The following is a 23263-nucleotide window of genomic DNA, read 5'->3' on the forward strand; positions in this document are numbered from 1 at the left end:
CATATCCCCAGATAAGCAGCTCATGGCTGTGAATTTCTCCCTTCATCCAGAGCAAAGGATGAAAAAGACATGTTTCTTTACTGCCTTCCTTGGGAAGAAGGTTTTTCCCCTTTTTCCTAATGCTTATTCTTTTTCCTGGGCTTTTTGTTCTTTCCCCAGCTTACTGGCCTGAATTAAATTTTATGGGCCCAAAGATCCACTTTATGGTGGGAGGAGGAGCTTTTAAATGAAAAATGTAAAATTATGTAGGAAAGTTAATATTTACTGGAATAGGAAAAGAAATAGCAAAAATTATAAAAATATGATAAATACTAACAAATATAATTAAATCCAGTCATCTCAATAATATTTTTCTGACATTTTTGGCCATGTCTCTTCACATGTTAATGATTTTGTAATATTTTCTATGGGGAGACTAGAAAAGTAATTTAGTCTTCCTTTTGGCATAGTTGATCAGAATGGGTCTAGGCTTACGTGATTCTTGGCCATTGAGAGTATTCCTCACTTTCCTCCCAGCCTGAGGGATGCATTAAAACTACTCTAATATTTTATCCAATATTGTAAGTATCTTGTTAATGACAGTGCTTTCTAGATGCAGAGTCCCTGATGGATTCTTGAAGACGTTCTATCATGCCTTCTGTCTCCGCCACTCTAGAGATAACCCTTGTGCAGATAACGGACTCTTCTGTCCCCATTTTACTCAGAAACACCAGTTCCTACTTGTTAAAAAACTCTTCTGTCTTAGACTAACAGACACAAGACTTTCCTACTTCATTTGATATTCTCTATTTCCTGCCCTGGTTTTCCCTCGAGCACAGGCCCTTTTATGCTCCTCAAAACTCAGGCCTGGGCCCTCCTCTCTTCTCTCTACATCATCTTACTATATATCATGGAAATTCCCTTCGCTTTAACTGCATCTCAGAGCTGATTCTCAAATTTATATCTCCAGGGGACAATTCTGCTCCAATCTCCAACTGCAAACTTACATACATACAGAAAATGAAAACGTATCCGATCATAAGAAATCGGAAGCAAGTCTCCCCCATGTCCTTTTCTAATCACACATCTTTCCTCCCTCCTCAAAGTAGCCATTATCCTGACTTATATGGTAATCCTTTTCTTGATTTTTATTTTAATTTTACCATTCATGAATGAATTCCTATATATTTTGATTTTACCCAGGGTCTTTTTGAACGTTAAATAAATAGAATGATACTGTATATGATTTTGTCTTGCTTCTCTCACTCAGTGTTATCACATAAGATTCACCTATGTTGACATACATAGCTATTGTTTGCTCCTTTTTATTGCTGTATAGTATTCCATTATGGGAATACACTATAATTTATCAGTTTACTGTTGATGGCTATTTGAGTTGTTTCTAGTTTTTGCTACTATGAACAATGCTTCTAAGAACACTTTTGTATGTGTAAGCTGGTACACATATACCCAAATATCTTTAGGAAAAATACTTAGGAATTGCTGTATAATGTACTTATAACTTCAGATGTTCTAAAATAATGTTAAAAGTTAAAATAATATTTTCCAAAGTGGTTACACTAATTTACACACCCACGAGCATAATTTGAGTGTTCCTATTGCTACATACACATCTCACCAACATTTGGTAGTGCCAAAAGTTAATTTTTTTACCAATCTTGTGGGTGTTTGGTGGCATATTGTGGTTTTAATTTGCATTTTCCTGATTATTAATGAAGTTGTGCACTTTTCCATATTTACCAGTCATTTGGACTTTTTGTAAAGCCTCTATTCAAGTTTACTTTTTTATTGGATTCTCAGGCATTTTTGTATAACACATATTGTATGTATGTACACACACATACACACACACACACACACAAACACACACACATTTGCTTTGTGGCTGTTTTTCTTCCATGCCTTCATTATAGCCTGCAGTGTGTCACCCGTTAGAGCTTAAGTCCATTTCCCAGAACTTCCTTTTCTCTATGGTTGCTAGTTAGCATTGGTCAAAACAATCACAAGATTGGGAAAATAGAAGAATTAGCCTTTTTTCTCTGAAGGCCATTGGTTAGATGCGGTGACTAACACATGCAGAGATGACATTATGTTCTAGTTTGCATCTGCTCTCCTCCACTCCACACCCAGCTCTTTGCTAACTCTGCTGACGGTCAGTTGCCCCAGGACCATCATTATGGTGGAGGCACACCTTCTCATAGATCTCCCTGTGAGCTTTCTCTCCAGAATCCCACTTAGCAGCTGGGCGTGCTTGGGTTCCCAGGTTGACTGGTCAGTGACAATTTCTCTAATTTCCCAACTTCTCTCCCATAATTTCACTCCCAAATCCTCCCCAAATTCTGTAGTTTTAATTATCATAAGTATTTTTATCTCACAACTCATAGTTGTGACTCCCTCATTCAGCCTCATAAATGTAGTTATTGGTATCAAAAGTGGTTCAGGGTAACAGAATCTTCAGTGTGATAATCTACCATTTTTATCTCCAATCTGATTAAAGTAAATTAATGTTGCTTACCATAAAGGTACTGATATGAAAGGGACACTGGTAATCCATTGATGGCAATGGCAAAATTGTGACTTAAATTATTACTTGAAATCACCTATGATTAAATGCCTCTAGAAGGCAAGACTTTGACTTGTAACTAAGTAGCTGCGGTCGTATTTTAGTGAAATTGGAGTATAAAGGAATTGATTGGTTACTTTGTTTTTTTTTAATTTAAATTCAATTAGCCAACATATAGTACAACATTAGTTTTTCATGTAGTGTTCAATGATTGATTAGTTGCGTATAATACCCAGTGCTCTGAAGAATTTGAAGAAAGAAAATGATGAGATCAGAGCCTTAAATTGTAATCTCAAAGTCTGGGTAAAGGACAAGAAAGCTGCAACTATCCTACATGAAATACTTGTCTCTTTTAGCCTCAAGGCCATTTCCAAAACCATACCCAAAGTTTAATTCTGTCAGGGGCTGCATGAAAAAGCAAAGTGAATTCACAAAACTACAGGATCTCTTATGTTAAAGTTAGGTCAATGATTGGCCTAATCAATGTAATATAATGGCCTCACTTGAGGCAGCTGTCCTGTAGGAAACTGCTGATCTTTCTCAACATTTTCACACTTACCACCTCTTATTGCTTGTAGGTCTACGTTCAGACTCAAGTCCCAGTAGGCCCCAGGGTTCAACTGTGAAGTGTGACCTAAGAGGAGACATCACACACATAAAAGTAATGCAAAATTTGTCGATTTATATTGAGAGGAACCTGGGACACCTGGGTGGGTCAGTTGGTTAAGTGGCTGTCTTCAGCTCAGGTCATGATCCCAGGGTCCTGGGATTGAGCCCCGCATCGGGCTCCCTGCTTGGCAGGAAGTGTGCTTCTCCCTCTTCCACTCCCCCTGCTTGCATTCTTTCTCTAGCTGTCTCTCTGTCAGTTAAATAAATAAATAAAATCTTTATATTGAGAGGAACCTAAGGACTATGTGTGAAAATGGATGTTTGATCCGGGTGAAGGAATATACTGTTGGATTTGGCTGAATCTACTGATACGAAGCACTAGGCAGAGACTTGGGGATTCAGTTGTTGGCTAGGAAGCCTAGGAGCAACTATAAGAGTTTTCTTGGTTGGTTGTCTGAAACTTGGACTGACACGTGGCCAACACTGAACAAAATTGAGATGCCAGAACTTGCTTGGTATACCAAAAATGGAGTTGCCAAAAGTTGAAGGAGATTGCAATGCTGGAGTAGATTTACTGTGTAAGACCTGCTCACTCACCTACTGTGTCTACTGGAGAGTCCAGAAAATATTCAAATATTCCCTTTATCAAATCCTTGGGAAACATATTAGTGAGGTCATCACCAACATTCTTGATGAACTCTTGTGGCTATTCTCTGTGCATCAGAAATGACAATGGGAAATGTTGTCCTTGAAATAGGTTCCCAGAATTCAATGGGAATAATAGGATCACAGAGAGGTAGGGGTCATGTTGTCACTAAAGTAGTGGAGAGAAGGTGGGCATGGTTACTTTAATGGCACCACAACCAAAGTCAAAGTAACTGGAAGATGTGATCTTTGGCAACATCTGTTATGGTGTCCCAGGACTGAAATAGTTAAGTAGCCAATTGAAGAAAAGATTGTAAATCTGTTGAATGGGAGTGCAACTTGAATGACCAAAATGAAGAGTCATGGGCCCTCAGCCAATTCCAAAATGTAAGAGTTTGTAGGCCCAGAGCAACCTGAAAGAAGGGGAGGCTTAGTCCCCTGAAGAAAGTTCCCAATAGTGTCACAGAAGTATAAATACTTTAAGTCATAACTTCCCCCTAAAGGGACCAGTGTCCATTTACCAAGGTGACTGTGCATTGGGGGAAAGGATATAACTGAGCATTTCAGGTATAATACACACTATATTTTCACTAATTCCTAGGGATGCAGGAATGCCATTATGGTACATCAGGAAGAGTAGGAATTTATGCAAGTCAGATGATTAATAGTTTTGGGTTAGGTCCATCTTAACTGGATTCTATTCCCAGCAGTTTTTCCTCCAACATGCTTCTGAAATAGAGTTTTGGTTTTGACTTTTTTTTTTTTTTTTTTTAATTTCCTTGAGGGTTAGACTGCCTCAGCTCCCTCTGATTTCTTGCAGTACCTTAGTGCTCATGTCCTTTTGTACTCACCCACATATTGAAGCCAATGGAGCCTTCTGTTTTGCAGGTTGTTCTCTGATATACTTGGAGGGATCTTCTCCTTTTATGGATATTTATTGGTAATTTGTTTTCTGGAGTTCTTAGGACACACAGAACTTCCCTTTTTCTTTACTCGGCAACCCCTCACCTCTGCAAAACCTGACAAGTCTTGACAAAATATTGTGTACCCCATAGTTTGATTCCATCTACTTGTATTTTGTATCTTATGAAAATGCCTTGTCACTTAATTTTGTTGAAAAAATGCTGTGTATTGGTTTTTCTTAGCAATCTTTGTTGGTTTTTTAATGATAAACATCTGGGAACATTTCAGAAAGTATGTCATATTTATCTTCCCCAAGCCATAAGTCTACTCTTTACATCATTTTATTACTGCATTGTCATCTTCCACATTGCAAATATCCTCCCCCACTACATTGCCATGTCTTTTTATTCACCTTAGGGAATCTTTTGAGGGACAATCCTTAATTTAATGTGATTAAATTTATCAAAAATTTCCTTCATGTTTCTTTTTCCATTAAGAAACTCATTGTTATTCCAAGAACTTAACAATATTCCTCTCTATGCTATCTTCTCAAAGATTTATAGGCTTCTGTGATTTAGCCATCATGGAACAGCTGACAACAGAATAACTTTCTTGTCATCAATAACCATAACTGGATAGAAATATATGAAGCAACTCTTTTCAGTGTTTGGACAATGGACAGTACAGGGTTGCAGTAATTGAGAGCAGTAGGTAAGCTTTTTTCTTGGAGACACTTTCAAAATATGAGGTAAAGAAACGCAACCCAAGCAGGGCAGTTGTCTTATTGAAATTTCCAGGACTACTGAAGTTCCAAACTGTTAAACTTGGACAATTTTTATTTTTCAAAGAAATGAAAAGACTTCTTTGAAAAATGATTCCTATTTTTAAAATCAATTTTAATGTTCTCTAGTCCGAGTTTTTTTTTAATCTGACACAATAAAATTTTTTTAATTTAAATTCAATTAACATATAGTATATTATTATTTTCAGAGGTAGAGTTCAGTGATTCATCAGTTGCGTATAACACCCAATGCTCATTACATCACATGGCCTCCTTAATGCCCATCACCCTGTTACCTCATCCCTCCAACCCCCTCCCCTCCAGCAACCCTCAGTTTGTTTCCTATGGTTAGGAGTCCCTTACGGTTTGTCTCCCCCTCGGATTATGTCATTTTATTTTTCCCTCCCTTCCTCCAAGTTTTAATTCTATGTGTTTTATGGAAGTGTGAGCACACCATTAATTTTTTTAATTATAAGGTGTGGGGGCTATTATAATTAGTACTTTATTTCAAGACTCAGGCTTATGATTTAAGCACACCAGCCTCCAAAAGAAAGACCAGGCAAAAATCTAGCTATTTTTCATTTAAAAAATATATATATATATTTAAATTATATTTAAAATTAATTAACATAGTGTTTTATTAGTTTCAGAGGTAGAGTTTAGTCATTCATCAGTTGCATATAACAGCCAGTGCTCATTACATCACATGCCCTCCTTAATGCCCATTACCTAGTTATCCCAACCCCCCACCCACCTCCCCTCCAGCAACCCTCAGTTTGTTTCCTACAGTTAAGAGTCTCTTATGGTTTGTCTCCCTCTGATTTCATCTCGTTTATTTTTCCTTCCCTTCCCCTATGCTCACCTGTTTTGTTTCTTAAATTCCATGAGTGAAATCATATAATTGTCTTTCTTTCTTTGAATTATTTCACTTAGCATAATACCCTCTAGTTCCATCCACATCGTTGCAAAGGTAAGATTTCATTCTTTTGATGGCTATCTCTCTCTCTCTCTCTCTCTCTCTCTATATATATATATATATATATATATATAAATACACACACCACACCTCTTTACATTCATCTGTTGATGGACATCTGGGCGCTTTCCATATTTTGGCTATTGTGGACATTGCTGTCATGAACATTAGGGTGCAGATACCCCTTCAAATCACTGTTTGTATGCTTTGGATAAATACCCAGCAGTGCAATTGCTGGGTCTTAGGGTAGTTCTAGAAAATATATTATTTTTGTTAACATCAATGTTATGTTGATATTTTCTCGTTGTAAAATTGATATTATCCATTTTTTACCATTTCAATTCTAATATGGTAAATATCAATAAGATATAACATGCTCAAACAACAGCTCTTTTAGGTCTTCAATAATTTTCAAGTGTGAAGAGGTCCTAAGACAAAAAGGTTGAGAGCTGCAATTCCATTCCAATAGTATTCAATTAGAAAACTTTTTTAAGTTGTAAAGAGAAGCTCATTCATAAGCACCATAAAAACATTAAAACACATTTAGATACCTACAATTAAAGACAAATGAAAATAATTTTAGAATTCCAACTGAGGAACCTATGAACCTAATAAAAGGACAGACAATATTCTTTTTGGATAGTGAGATTCAATATTGTGAAGGAACTATGATTTCTCTATATGCCAATCTAGGTAGGCCAAAGTAATTACAATCAAAATGCCAATAGGAGTTTTATTTGAAGTAAGATTAAATAATTCTAAAATTTATCTGTCAGAGTAAAGAGAATTCTGGGAAAAAATTAGTATTAAGGGTGTATGTGCCGGGGAGTAACACTTGATGTATTAGATAGGAAAATGTTTATTAGTTATAAAACAAATATTTCAAATCAATGTTAAAACAACAGTGATTAAATTAGTAATGACAGTTGAATAAACAAAAACATAAATGGAACTGAGTAGAGTGTTTATAAATATCAAATATAAAAATTTATTTTCTAGTGGATATTACATTTTAAATCAGTAAGGGAAAAGAGGAATTATTTTATAAATAGTATTAGACAACTAGATAATCTTGGCAGAAATTTATGAATCTTTACCTCACTCCTTAAATTAATATAATTTCCACCTGCACTTGGAGCTGACATAAAAAATAAAATCCTAAAAATATCAGAAGAAAACATGGATGAGTATTTTCATAATCTTGGACAGGGAAAATTCTTTGTAGACAGAATATCAAAGGCAGAAACTATAAAGCAGGTCAACAGATTTGATTACATAAAAATAAAAAGTCATAAAACAGTAATATTATAAGCAAGCTTAAAATAAATGACAGAAGGAAAATTTTTGCAATGTGCATAATAAAGAATGATTCCTAATATAAGCTACTGTAAATTCAGACATGAACAACCCCCATAAAAGTGCAAAGTGTAAGCAGTTAACTACACACAATACAAACAGCTGTTAACATATTAAAATATATTCACTCTCACTAAAAATAAAAAAAAATAATACAATAAACTTTTGTTTGTTACTGAAAACTACTAAAAACTGGCAATATTCTTTGTTGAACCTGTGGAAACAGACTCCCATGCTCTAGTGGTGGCAGTATAATCAGATAGTTTTGGTGAAGGTTCGTTTGACAATTTAGCTCAAAATTTTAAACATGGATACTCAGTAACTCAGAAATTATACAAGAAATTTACTGGAAAGACAAAAGGCATGAAAACAATATTAGTATGCACATAGATGTAAGTAGCAGCCTACATTGTATGTCCATGAATAAGTTATAGTTCGTTTTCCTTATAATCAAATGCTGTAGAGCAGTAAGACAGATCTATACACACTTCCTTGAAAATGTCTACATTATAAATTGTTTATGAAAATCATTGAATTATAGTTGTGTGTGTGTGTGTACATGTGCACATACACAGAAAATGTGCAGAAGGATTAACATAAAAATGTGAAAAGTGTCTAACTTCAGGTAGATGGATTTGGGTGGATTATTACTTTCGTCTTACTAAGTTTGTCTTATGTATGTACACCTGGTAGATTGTGTGGTATGTGGCACGCATGCAAAAAAAAGGAAGAAAAAAATATATATGTGAATGAATGAACGGTTGTGAGTGAATTCTTTCTGCTACTGATTTTAAAAATAAAGCACAAATGGATCATTAAAAGGTTTCCTTTGATAGAAAAGAGCAACATGATTTCAATTAGAACTAGTGCATTTACTCTTGAGGTCCCAGAGATAGTCTACAAATACATTCCTGAATATTTAGCATTTTAGGGATTAACATCTTTGGGTAAAAAGGAATTCTTAAGAGGAAACTAATATGTTCTTTACCTATTGTCCCTCAGCTCCAATTCCACCCTTCTATCCTTTGCTCTGTGATGCTGGGGCTGGGACTCCACAAACTGCATTTTCCTGACCCCCTTGACTGCTGCATTCCATTTAGATCCTGCCAGTAAGTACTAGAGAGAAGGTGGAAGGTAGGAAGAGGAAAACAAGATTTATTTTGTCTTTGCTTGCCAATCCTACCAGTGTTGACCTAATGTCAGTTGATTCCAGTCTTCAACTATTTTCAGGTCTAGAACTATCTTCACTGCATCCCTCAGAAGTAGCAAGAGCAGGTAGGTGAACCGTCTCAGAAGTTTATGCACCAAGTCCATGCGGACTCCTATTTAGGAGCTCCAAGGTTCTGGCAACCCCAACTTTTCCCCCTTTTGTTTCCTCGCCCCTAGGAATAGTGGCTACCTCCTGCAGTTAGGATATCCGGATTGTCGTCTATGCCTCTACCACATCTCCTTTGTTGAAATACCTACCGTGGGCTCTCCTGACAGACACATGCTGCGAGAGGCGCTAGCTAAAGAGCAGATACACTAACGTGATTAATGGCAGGATCAAGATAAAAAGACATAAATGCTAAGGACTGGTTTGCTCAGGTTAGCACTTTAATGGTACCTGAAAGTTCTCATGTTGTCAGTAAAGGAAAATGTCCATATCACCAAGGGTCTTCGGCAGCTCTGTCCAATAGAACTTTCTGTGGTAATGGAAATGTTCTAAAACATGTTATCCAGTGTGTTGCCAGGAATCTCATGCGTCTATTGAGCATTTGCAATGCGGCTAGTATGTCTAAGTAATTTTAACTTTATTTGGTTTAAATTTAAATAGCCACATGTGGCTAGTGGTTATCATATCGAACAATGGAGGTCAAAGATGGCTGGCTAGAAGGCCAGAGAATCTGTAAGACTACACTTCTATTAAGTTGCCAGATAATTTAACAGATGCTGAGGTTACAAAACCAGGATATTATCTCTCTCTAAAGGAGTTCTGTCCAGCAATGGAAGACAAAAATGTAAAACCTCTTTGAAAGGTTATTCTGCCAACAGTGTTGAAGATGGACTATAGGGGCAAGATCAGTGACAAAGAGGCCAGTATATCAACTGTATTTCAACTAAAACAAAGAACTGACAGAGGGCCATTCAGGAACAAATCTAATTGTCCAAATTAAGAGATGAGAGATCTCATCAACAGTACTAGTGAAGAAATGCATGAGCAACGTATTAGCAATTTTGACCTGTTGACACTTGGTAACCAATGGAAATAAAAGTAGAATTGAGAATAATTCCCCAAGTCTGGATTGTTGTATCATTCACCAAGGGAATACAAGAGAATTAGGTTTGGGAAGAAGCGATGAAGTTAGTCGATGTGCAAAGCTTGAAGTGCCTATGAAATATCCAAGTCTGTATATTGACCAGACCATTGGCAACATATATGGGTCTGAAACGCATGAGGTTGGTTTGGTTAGAAATTAGAGACACAGACTTGTGAATCATCAGCACGCAGGCAGTAAGACGACAAACTAGTAGACGCAACCATCCAGAAAAGGTGAAGTTAGAAGGGAGCCAAGTACAGATCCTTGACACTCATATTTAAGGAGTAGGAAAAAAAAGAAATGACAGGGAATGCAGGTAGGAATGAGAGTAGCCCAAAGAAGCCTGTCTCAGGAAGGCAGATTCTGAAAATCAGGAGTAAACAATAGCAACAAATTATAAAAGGCTGACAATTATTGAACACTTACTATGTGGCAGACATTTTCCAAGAATTTTATATATAGAAACCCATTTAAACTTTTAAGAGTCCTATAAGGTAAGTTATACTACAATCCCATTTTATAGATGAAGAAATACAAAAAGGCACAGAAAAGTCCAAGAGTAATAGCTGGTCAAGTAAACAGCTGACCCAGGATGCAGACTAGGCAGTCTGGTTCTAGAGCCTGCACTCTTGACCACTCAGGAAAGAGAGAGAAGTTCAGTAAGTTGGAACTGAGAAGCATTTGAGCATAGCTTTGGTTGGCTAGAGCACATACTAAAATGGGCATGCTCCATAGCTGAGGGGGCCATCAGCAAATGTAAATCCTTGCCTTTTCATATGACATACAAGAATGCAAAAAGCAAATTTTTCCATCCTGCTTTAGCCAGGCTCAATTAGTCTCTCAGGGCAAGGGCAGAGTTGATTCTTAGAAAAATTAAAGTTGGAGGAACACCTACCAAATGGTTTCAAACTAGTTCTCACTTTAAAAAGTCTTTTAAGAATCCACATAATAGATAGGACTTACACACCTTTTTTAAAGAACACTCCTCATGTGCTTTTGATGCAGAACCAGGGTTAAGAATACTTGCCTAGCTCTAGATTATTGAAAAAGTGAGAACCATTTGCTAAAGGACAAACTGAGGTTTTACAGGCTTTGGGCTGGTATAAGACAAAAAATAAGCTTTTTGAATTCTACAGAAGAGCAAATATGTCCCCCAAATAATGGATGTACTTTTAACTTTTAATGTGTAAGTTCATTTTACACATTTGATTTTATATTTTCTTCATAACAGTGGGTTATCAGTAATATCAATCCCCTATTACATCTTGGTTAACTAACTATAAATGTATGGGTATGGAGGTTAAAGGTGAAGGGTATCATACCCAATGGTCCCATTTTCTTGGTAAGGCAAAGGAAAAATCATCCTGTTTTATTGGAGCTGGCATTGAATAGGAGGTGGAGGATGGTAGTGGTTTGAAATAGCCACTGAGAAAACCTGTGCATAGAATGAATAAGGATACTCGAAATTCCAATGTGTATGTATGTGTGTATTCAACTGTGTATATAGTTCCCTCAATCATGATTCATTTACTTTTATTATTAGTGTCGTAGTTTTTATTATTATTTGATTACTGTCACTTCTATCAAAGCTCATTAGAGAAAGAAAGAACTGAAGGCCAGAAAGTACAGGAGTGAGAAGAAAGGATGCATAAAATAGATGACCCTTTCCTTTTCTGCTTCCCCCCCCCCCCACCAAAACCCAACACTTTTGTGTATACACTGCATAACATTACCCAAACATGGAAAAATATGTGGCCACAGTGGTTAACAATAGTTACCTCCGTGCTGGGGGTGGAAAGGGGGATGGAAAAGGGAAGTGGAGTAGGTAAAAATAAAAACACTAGCAAAATAGAAACAGATCCATGGTACAAAGTGGAACTGATGGAAAAACAAAAACAAAAAAAGAAAACCCACATAAACAAGGGCAGATCAACATAGACTATTTCATTCAATCAGTAAATATCTGTTCAATGAAAACACACTGAACTGATACTGATTACGTGAATGTATTGTGAGCAATTCTTAATTTGGTCTGCTGTAACTTTAGTTTTTAGAATACAGTGAAAGTAAAAGAAGACAACAGAGCAGATAGAAGAGCAGAACTATAGATACTTGCATTGTAATCCTGAGGCTAAAGGGAAGAGACTATCATACTTTTGTGTCTGGTAAGGAGGTACATAAATTAGGCTGTCACACACTGTGGACTGAATTGTGTTACCCAGCCCCCAAATCTTATGTTGAAGCCGCTCCCCCCAATGTAACTGTATTTGGAGATAGGACTTTTAAAAAAGACTGAATGAGGTCGTAAGGGTGGGGTCCTCACCCCCTATGACTGGTGTCCACGTGAGGACACAGCAAGAAGGCTGTTGTCTCTAAGCCGAGGGAGAGAGGCCTCGGGGGAAACTACACCTGCCCACACACTACACTTCTAGCCTCCAGAACTCTGAGAAGATAGATTTGTTCCATAAGCCACCCACCGAGTTTGTAGTACTTTGTTATGGCAGCCCTGAGAGTAATATACATACTTTGGATGAAGTTATCATGGGCACAAATGATATTTAATCTGCTTAATGATGTACAATAAATTTTAAAAAAATGATTACACAAGGGTATCCCTACTCACTGCCCGCAAGCATCTGAGTGACTGTACTTTTTGGGGATGGCAGTAGGATTCAGAGGCAGAAGTCAACAACTCTGAATCATAAACAAAGACACTGAACTCTGGAGAATTAGGTATAGGAGGAGAAAATCCACCTTAGTCTCAATAAATCTAAAACTAAGAAAACAAATTTTTAGTTACTTCCTTGAAATTGCAACTGAAGGAAATACTGAAAAGCTTCCAACAAACAAGGGATCAGTAGTAAATGGAAGTTAAACAGCATCAATTTAAGGTGCATAAAATGCTACTGACCGTTTTATCTAGTACCGTGGTTCTAAGTTTAGACCAGATTGAAACTTATTGATATAAAAACAAGTTGTTTCCCCAGGTCTTCAAAAAAGGTCACTTTTTGAAATAAGTACTCAGGTTCATTAATAGGAATGAATCAACTGGCTTTTAAGTAGAAAATGAAATACAATAATAATACTTACCTTCAGCACAAGCCGCATGATTCCCTGGATGTGCCTTGTGAAGGGAGTGATTTCCATATGGTGTTTGAGCACTTGTGTCTCAGTGGTCAATTATATACATAAACACAATCAACTTTACCATTACGGTAAAATATCATGTAATACTGAAGATACTTTACAAATGCTTTGATGATGCATATGGAGTTTTAAAACTTTGCACAGGACCTGAAAACCAATGTAAAATACTACTACTGCTCAGTAGAGAATTTAAAATCTAAACCAAAACACATTTTGATAGCTCCAATGTGCAAAATCTAACCTTACAAAAGAAACAGTACCAAGTCCTTGTCATTAATACCTCAGTAGTGCATTGATACCTTGAGAGGGAACATTATATAATGGCTTAATATCTTCTTCTTCCTACTCTGTCCAGGATCTTTTATGAGAGGCACTTATAGAGAGTTCTAAGTTTTGGCGACGCTATAACAAACATACACATAGTATAATGATATATTTTACTATGCTAACAAAGTATCATTTATAAAGAAATTTTTATAAATTCAAAAATAGGTTATTGGTAACATGATTACCTTTAAAGCATTGATTTTCATTCACAATATGACTTCATTAATCTTAAACAGCAGTTCCATCTACAAAATGTTCTACAGCTTTTTCTTTTTGAAAAGGAGGAAAATAAAAGCAGGGAAAGATATTCGTAATTTCTAGTTCAACAATATCAACTTCATTTCACAGCATTGATTAGTAGAGAACATTTTCAATTAAAGTGGTATACAATTTACAAAAATAGAATGATTATATAATGCAAAACATTGTCCTCTATTATGAAGAATGTGTGTGTATGTGTGTGTATATACATATACAGATTTTTTATAAGTTTCACTATTAAATAGCCCTTATTCAAGTTCTTTTTTCTGGTATCTCTTGAAATAATCACCTTGCTATATTATTTGTAAATACATAAAAAAATAAAAGGTTAATCTAAGAAAAAGTTAAGTTTCAGTGTGGTTGACTTAAATATCAGCTGCTCACTTCAGTGAAAACCTGATTTGAATTCAAAACAGGTTTAGGTGCCATACTGAGTTTAACAACTTAGTCAAAAATACAGATATATTTAAGTGTCAAATACTTAGTAAATTTCCAATGTGCTAACAGAGAAAAATTAAAAGTTTGTATTAATCTATTCATCTATTCATCCGATCTTACACAATCCCCAGACAAAATTCACTTATATATAACTAAAATGATACACTAATATACAATATACCTGCTTACAAACACGTAGGTAGCCATAAATAAAACTTTATTCTTTAATTTCATTTACAAGCTACCAAGTATTATGTATCGTACACAGTGCTGAACACTTAAATGGCTGTAGTCGTGGAAGGATCCAGACTGAATGGAAAGCTGTAGATAAAGAAGAGAGAAAAGCAAACGTAATACTGTAACAGGAAGGTGGCAAAAGCATGGTTTTGCCATAATGAAATCAATCAGATTTGTAATTATACATCAGTTCTGGTTAAAACAAAGTCTGAGCGCCATGCGATTCTCAGCTTTATTGTTTGCAGTCTGGGTAAAGTCTGCAGAGTCATTTTGTCTTTTGCAGTTATTAAAATAAAAAAGTTAAAAACTATAGCAGCAACAAGCAAACCCTGTGACAGGAAGGCAAGGGTTAAGAACTAAAAAAAGTTTATACAGTGTGTTTAGGGAAAGTGTGTGCAGTTCATCTTCCATCAGCAGGAGTTCGACTGAGGGACAACATGATTCGGGCAAACCGCTCACAGAGTTCATGTGTGGAATATGAAGGTAACTTCGGTGGCTCATGGAAACCTTTAATCTCAGTAGAACAATCGAGCAGTTTTGGCAGAAAATCTGTCAGCTTCTCTTGGAGGTTTGCTGAAAATACAAACAATTACATGTAGCTAAAGATAGAGAGGGAATGAAATTATCATCTTTAACAAGATTTATTAATTTAGAGTGGTCAATTGATGTTTCATTTCAAAATATGCAAAATAATTACCATTTGGTGGAGAGAGGTAAAATATAAATGGCAAGGCAATGTGCACAACTTGGTTTGTAAATAAGGAAAAAAAGTGATGTGAATGTAAAAATATTACAGAATATAAAAAATGATAAAAATGAATAACATCTAATTCTAACCGCGCTTAATCCCAACAACTGAGGTGCCCACTAGCAGTGGTTAAACTTACATTCCATTTCTTGTCCAAGATAGGAACACCATCGATTTCTCATGTCTTCCACAGCAAGTATATCTTTCTCTTCCATTTCATCCACCAATAACAAGGGCAAAAATGGGACAATAAACTCATTCATGATAATCAGACCATTGTTTACTTCTCGATCCTCTCCAGATTCAAACAGTTCTGCTGCTTGCTCATTTAATTTCTTAATGCAATGAGGAAAAGAAAAAGAGTTTTCTTTTCTTTAATTAAATAAAAATACTGTGTTAATACCAAAAACAACATAATAAGTATGTTTACAAAACAATATTAGAACAAATTGCAACCGGGAAAAACAATCTCAATCTATTCTAGCATGAAGTCTCTTAGAAAAAGCTATGTATACAATAACAACAAAAAACAAAAACCTTTTGAAACTGGCCAAATTAAGAACTATCCTCCATGGATACAAACCACTAACGCTTCGAGTTTTAAAATACACTAAAATGCAATAAAAGCAGCTGAGAGAAAAATAGTAAGATCACAACCTCCTAATATTCTCATTCGAAAATTTTAAAGACATACTAAAGACTACAATTAGCTTATACTATGTAGTTCTACTGAAAGAAAACATTTTACCAGTACACCTACTTAAAGTTGTTTAAAGTACACTTAAACCATGTAACTTATATAAGTTCAAAAATCATACATTCTTGAATACTTTTGTGCATGTGTGTGTATTCTGTATAGGAAAAAAATCACAACTTAGTGATTAGTATTTTTTTATAGTAGTATTTCTACACATGGATAGTAAAAATATTGAGGAACAAAAACTACCAATGACTAGGTGAGAAAAAAGGATACTGTATTATAATGAATCTTTTGACATTATGTATACCAAATATACTATATATAAAAACTCAAAAAAATCTATTATTTTTCTGGAATAGCAATTCCTCATGCTCTATGCAGCACCTCTTCTCTCACCAAAAAAGGGAATGGCAGAATGATGAAAAAATTTAAATATAAAAATGTAATTATTTTGATCCTATTTTAAGAACATTTCTGGTTTATCACCTGCAATATTTAGGACCAATAAAGAAGAAGGGATAATAAAGAATGGAGTGCATTCTCACATCTTCAGGGATTAAACCCAGATTATAGACATCATCATGACGCTTTCCCCATCAGAATTTATAGTCAATCACTTACACATGAGTCTGGAAAATGTGTTCAATATAAGACAAAATGATAAAGCAAACACGACCTATGTATATTCAACTTACTAGTAAACATTCTCTTCTATAATGTGATATCAATTCTTCATCATGTCCTCTGTTTGGGCCTTTGGACAAGAGTTCCTTGTTATTCTGATAAGCACAGATAAGGAACAGCAAGGAATCTATATAACTTAAAAATTAAAAGAAACACATAGTATTAGTATTTCATCTTTGAAAAAAAAAAGTCAACTACAATTATAAAATACTTTAAGTATACATTTATGTTTTTGATTATTCAGAACATTACCAAAAAAAAATCATCTGATGTACTATAAGCCTGAGAACACCATATATGAAACCAGTTATACAGTTATGTCATAAAGACAAAAAAATGGAACTAGGAATTAAGAAAAGACTGGGAAGGAAAAGCCCGTAATTGCTGAATTTAGATAGTTCCAGTCTTCTTTGGTAATTGTTTACCTCATGTCTTCCATTTAGAGTCAAAATTAAGACTGATATGAAAGCCCAGAATCTACTTTTTTAACAACATAATGTCATTTTTGTTTGAAGGAAGGATCAGGTTACTCTGTTTCTTTATCACAAACATCATTTGTTTCACTCAGTGACCATTCAGGTTTTTTCTATGTGTAGGCACAGTTCTTATCATTGAGAAAAATGTAATTGGTAGAGGGCAGAATATCCAAAGGAGACCCAGGGGAAGTAGAAAGGGAAAAGAATCCTTCTAAATCTGAAAACTCTAGTGGGATACAAACAAAAACAGCGCATACTAACATAAAAGCTGGCAGTTAGGTCTCTTATATTTGCTGTAAGTAATATTAATATGTTACATTAATGTAAGCCTAGAGGTTATGAAGTTCAAACTAGGTTTTAAAAAGGGAGGAGGGTAAAAATGTTTGAGTATTCTATTTGCCTCTAAAATAATTATCCTCTCTCAATATGCTGCAGGAAATAAATACAGCTATATATTTGTATAACTGAAATATGAACAATATAAGCTATCTCCTTTGTGAGTTTTTCTAATCGTAACATACCTTCTTATGGATTAATTCAGAAAAATGTAACACCCTAAAAGGTGAACTACTATAAAGAAACACTTTTAAAACTCTAGGTTACACTGAGTTTTACTGTTTATTATTCAATTTCACGTGCTCAAATATAAATCAATTCTATACTTCAATATTAAATGTAGAACTGAAATTAATGACAACTCAAATTACACACCTGAAACTATTTCATAAAAAATAAGTTATTTCATATAGTTTTTTGAAAAGGCTTCTCCCAGGAATTTGTTTTTGAGAAAACTTACGAATATGGAATTTTATTTTGAAATAATATAAACATAACCTCAGCTAGAGACCTGTTTTACTTATGAAAGAAAAAAAGAAGGGAGTGATAATAATATTAAATGTTTTACACCACTAAATTGAGGTAGTCTGCTGGCACATCTACCTTTTCTTTTATAGCCATTAAGTTTCCTATTTGAAAGTCTCCCTGATTGACATTCATATCTGGCCTTCAAGACCTGAGTCACCTCTCTATAGCTCTGAAACCATGACCTTGTTCCAATTTTTTACTGAAGTACACAATTTCCATATTTTATCAACAACCTCTAAAGTGCCTACAAACGTATCTTCAAACAAATCAGAGTAAGACTCAGCAGTGCAGGTACCACATTCTTATTTTAAAATAAAACAAGACCATGTAGCCTGTAGATTCTTTATCCTCATTTATACTATTGTAAAATTAGGGTTCCTAAAAACATGATTTCACTTCACTACTCTCAGACTTGACAATGGACTATCAATCAATATTTCATTCAAGGCTTTCAAGTGCTTTGTTTTTATTTTATTTTATTTTAAGATTTTATTTATTTATTTGACAGAGAGAGACCCAGCGAGAGAGGGAACACAAGCAGGGGGAGGGGGAGAGGGAGAAGCAGGCTTCCCGCGGAGCGGGGAGCCCGATGCGGGGCTCGATCCCAGGACCCTGGGATCATGAGCTGAGTCGAAGGCAGATGCTTAACGACTGAGCCACCCAGGCGCCCCGTATATTTTTATTTAAAAAAAAAAGTTGGACAGAACTTCCGGTAATATTTTCTAACCTGTTAGCTGTGGTAATTGCTATATTTAAAGTATAAAATTAACATTTCTTTTTATGATATTCCATAAATATTATTTGTCACCATTACTAATTTTCTAGTTGACCTTTCCAATTCAATAACATTTGCTACATCAGAATATTCACTTTCTGAGTAAGTATATATTTGAGAATAAGCAAATTATGAAATTAAAACATACTTCCAAGTTATATCTCAAAGTCCTTTAACAAATGTTAACTAAGAAAAGCTAATATAGAAGTAAATGCAGAGAGCAAGAAAGTGACAGTTTCATCTTTTTAATTCTCGTTGAGTGAGAAAAATAAATACTTCTTGTACTTACCTGATTTCATTAAATTTTACAAGAATAAAGATCTCTATTTCACTTTTTCTCCCTAGTTAACTATGTGACCTTGAAAAAGTTATTGCATCTCTCTGGAGACATGTGTAAGTAAACACAGTTTATCTATAAAATGGAAATGCCTTATTGATCTTAGATACTCTGTTCAATTATAAGATCACATTACTATTTTTCTCAGAAATATTAATCTTAAGGTATCCTAAAGTGAACTTGAATATTCCTATTAAAGAAATAAAACTCTGACCGAAATAAAATAACTCATAAAACGGAGCTACTAATCAAAATACTTTTCTATTTCAGTGACCAAAGTGAATTATCTTATAAATTACACAGTATTTGTGATGAGCACCAGGTGCTGTATGTAAGTGATGAATCACTGAATTCTACTCCAGAAACCAACATTGCACTGTATGTTAACACAATTTAAATTAAAATAAATAAATTACACAAAGACTAGGACTTTAATAATGTATATTCAAGTATTAACATTATTTTTTAATTCTGGGTAACTTCTAAAATTTTGGTTAAGTGTAAAGGGATGGGACTGTGCACTGTCCCATAAACGGAGCAGCGCGATCCGACAGAACCTTCTGCAGGGAGTGCTGTGTCTGCACTAGCCAATGCCGGAGCCACCAGCCACAAGTGGCTACTCAACATTCAAGATGCGGCTAGTAGGACTGAGAAACTGAACTTTTAGTTTTAAAATATTTAAATTTAAATTGTCACATGTGGCTGGTGGCAACCAGGATGGCCTGCCCGGCTCTAGAAGTAATAGCCTGCGTTGTCATTTAAAAACAAAATTGCATTAACATCTCAGCGGAGGTTTCCTATACTTCATACAAAACAAGAAAAGAAAGAAAAGAGGGAATTCAATAACCCTTTTACTTGAATGCACTATTAGAGAATATTTAAAATATAGCACTTTCTAAAAAAAATCATTAGTCAAGTACATTCATGTTAAAGAATATGAATTAAGAAATATGTGGATAACATGTAAATGCAAACTAGTGAATAATGTGTAAGTAAATAAATCAATAACCATCTTTTCTTCTTAATAACATTTAAAAGTAAATAATATTATAGTTTAATAAGTAGCAATTCCTTTAAAACCATCTGTAATTTACATGAAAAATGATCTAAAATGTGTTTGCAGTCACAATTCTTAGAAGACAAGTTATCAATTCTTTACAGTGTTATTTTTTATAGTAACTGGAATTTTGGACAAAGAGATTAGAAACACTATCTCAGACTGAAGTCAAGATTAGACTCGGAATATGAAAATGTCTGGAGACTGAAGGCAAATGTTAGGGAATACAAAGAATTCCCTGTGTTGGGGTACCAGTTTCTTTGGTCCCCAGCAAACTTCTAGGCTTCAATCTAATCCTATTCCATCCTAAACTTCAACTGTAGTATTTGAGAGCTGATAAAAACAAAGACTTAACTAATGCCAACCTTACAGATTTAATTGAAAACAAAAAATATATGGGTTATATATACAGGAACTCTCTATACTAACTATACAATTTCTCTGTAAATCTAAAACTTATAAAATTAAAAGTTTATCAAAAATATATATTGTGAATAAAATATTTTCTATAGATGCGGTCATATCTGAATAGAATTAAGTACAAAAAATAATATTTGACCACTCTGCCTTACCTTTCTTTTTGAAAATTTTCTAGCCCAATTATGAGATACATGGTTGTTTCCCTGAATCTCCTATAATCCTTATGCCACTCCTGTAGGTAAAAAAAAATTTTAAAAGAATGCAGAGTAGGATATTAAAACCACAATGAAAACTGTTCATAAAGTTAATACATTGTTCTGACAACTATTCAAATTAATAGAACCAAAGAATTCAAAATTAAGATAAACTAGACCTAAGTCAAGACTTTCATTTTTGATACACAAGATTACTTTATTAGTATAATAATACATGTAGAAATTATTAGAAATTAATGAGGAATTAAATAATGATTGACCCTAAGAGAAATACAAAGGCAAGATAATCTACCATGTTTTCTGTCTCTCAAAAATTCTTTGGCATAAAGGTATATTATTAAAATATTATTATAGATGTACATCACATTAGATGTAGGAGGTAAATGAAGTTACTACTCTAACAGAATCAATACTGAAGACTATTATTTGATGAAGAACGTTAAGGAACTAAAAGAAAAATGTTATAATAAATTTATTTAACTTTTAATTTTGGAAATTTATGTTAAATTTTATTTTATATATGGTAGCTGAATAGTTTACTCATCTGAGATATGGTGAGAAGAACAGAAGCATGTCACATTTCAACTGCCTCTCCCTCCAAAACCTAATTATTGGGCATGTAATAGGACTCAACAATTCAGAATTGACACCCTCTAGCTAGAAAACAAAATCACGATTTCTCTTTAACTTATTTGAAAAAAAAAAAAAAAACTGTTTCAAGGAAAACCATAACTAAATTCAATACAGGATTTAATAAATAATTAAAGTTAGCTTCTCTGGGAAAGTATTCAAATTGCCACTCTACTGTCATTAGAATTGCCTGAGAAGTTCTGAGTAAGCTTTTTCTGTAAAGACCTAGCCAGTAAGTGTTTTAGGCTTTGCAGGTCTTGCAGTCTCTATTTTCACTATTCAACTCTGTGACTGTAGTGTAAAAACATTCATACACAATATATAAACAAATAGTTGTGTTCCGATAAAACTGTTTTATAAAAACTGGTGGTGGGCTGGATTTGGACTGTTGGCCAAGGTTTGCTGAGTCGTGACTCAGAGCAAGATAAAGATATGCAGGACACAGAGAATCCAAAAACATGTCATGGAAATACGTTTAAGACTTAATGGCTCTGCAGTTAGAATATGAGGAGTGTTCAGAACAAAAATATGTTGGATCCAATCAGATGAAGCAACCCTGGAGAGAGAATGCAAAGTCAAATCATAACTAAAAATCAAGTCCCATGCAACTTGAATCTTAGGAACAAACAGAGCGAGTAACCCACTTGCTTGTCATCTCTGGCATGTGTACATCATGTGTACATTTATTTGTGCATATGTTCTCAGATTTTCATTCTGCTATATTGTTCTAAATTACCTACCCTTATGCTATTATTATTATAAAACATAAGGGTTAAGAATGGTATCTCTTGATTTCTAGTAGAATAAGCTTTCCTACCTTGTTCTTCAAGAATGTCTGAGCTAGACTGAGATGTTTGCATTTCATAAAAATTTTTTTAAAGTTCTATTTACGTAATCTCTATACCCAACGTGGGGCTCAAACTCATGACGCCGAGATCAAGAGTTGCATGCTATACTGAGCCAACCAGGCACCCCTCATAAAATTTTTGAAATCAGCTTATCAAGCTCCATCACACAACTTGCTAGAAGTTTGATAGGGACTGCACAGAATCAATAAACTACTCTGGGGTAAAATGGCATCTTATTCTTTTTTTAAACATTTATTTATTTGAGAGAGAGTGAGCATGAGCAGGGGAAGGGCCAAAAGGAGAGGGACCAGCAGACTCCCTGCTTAGCAGGGAGTTTGACACGGGGCTCGACCCTGAAATCATGACCTGAGCCGAAGTCAGATGCTTAACCAACTGAGCCACCCAGGCAGCCCAAAATGGCATCTTTACAATACCAAGTTGTCCAAACATAATATGAATATCCATTTATTCAGGTCTTCTTTAATGTATCCTAAAGTCATGCACATCTTTTGCTAAATTTATTTCTAGTTACTGCACACTTTTTGATGCTATTATAAATGATGTCATTTTTTAAAATTTCACTTTCTGATTATCTGCTGCTGGGTTAATGGAATAAAACTGGTGTTTGACATAGGTTCTGCATGTTGCAAAACTCTCTTATTAGTTCCAATTAATTTATCTGCAGATTTTGTTTGTATTTTCTAGGTGTAAGATCTCCAAATAATAACTTTATTTCTTCTTTTCCAATCTTTTACTTTTTGCTTATTTTTGTTGCCTTGCTGCCCATTTGAATTTCCAGTACAATTCTGAATAGAAGTGGTTGCAGACATCCCTGTCTTTCCTGATTACAAAGGAAAGCTTTCAATGCCCACAATTCTATATATTTGCTAGTTTTGTTGTTTTTTGAGACACTCTTTAGCAAATTAAAGTAGTTGCACCTTGTATTCTGGGTTAGTTAAGGGTTTT

At 34.7% G+C, this 23263-nt stretch overlaps 1 protein-coding gene across 5 annotated transcripts in view; it reads right to left on the reverse strand.

Moving 5' to 3' along the window:
• Nucleotides 1-14506: 14506 nt before the first annotated feature.
• USP25 (ubiquitin specific peptidase 25) overlaps nucleotides 14507-23263 on the reverse strand; it is a 129209-nt gene continuing 120452 nt past the window's right edge. For all 5 annotated transcript variants that reach the window (XM_036108964.2, XM_078057520.1, XM_078057598.1 and 2 more), the window contains 4 exons: nucleotides 20757-20836; nucleotides 16687-16810; nucleotides 15431-15626; nucleotides 14507-15116 (listed from right to left, as the gene is read on the reverse strand). In XM_036108964.2, coding sequence (XP_035964857.1) covers nucleotides 14944-15116; nucleotides 15431-15626; nucleotides 16687-16810; nucleotides 20757-20836 — 573 coding nt within the window. In that variant the 3' untranslated portion in view covers nucleotides 14507-14943. The remainder of the gene's footprint in view (nucleotides 15117-15430; nucleotides 15627-16686; nucleotides 16811-20756; nucleotides 20837-23263) is intronic.

Source organism: Halichoerus grypus, chromosome 1 (genome assembly GCF_964656455.1).
Source record: "Halichoerus grypus chromosome 1, mHalGry1.hap1.1, whole genome shotgun sequence".
NCBI lineage: Eukaryota > Metazoa > Chordata > Mammalia > Carnivora > Phocidae > Halichoerus > Halichoerus grypus.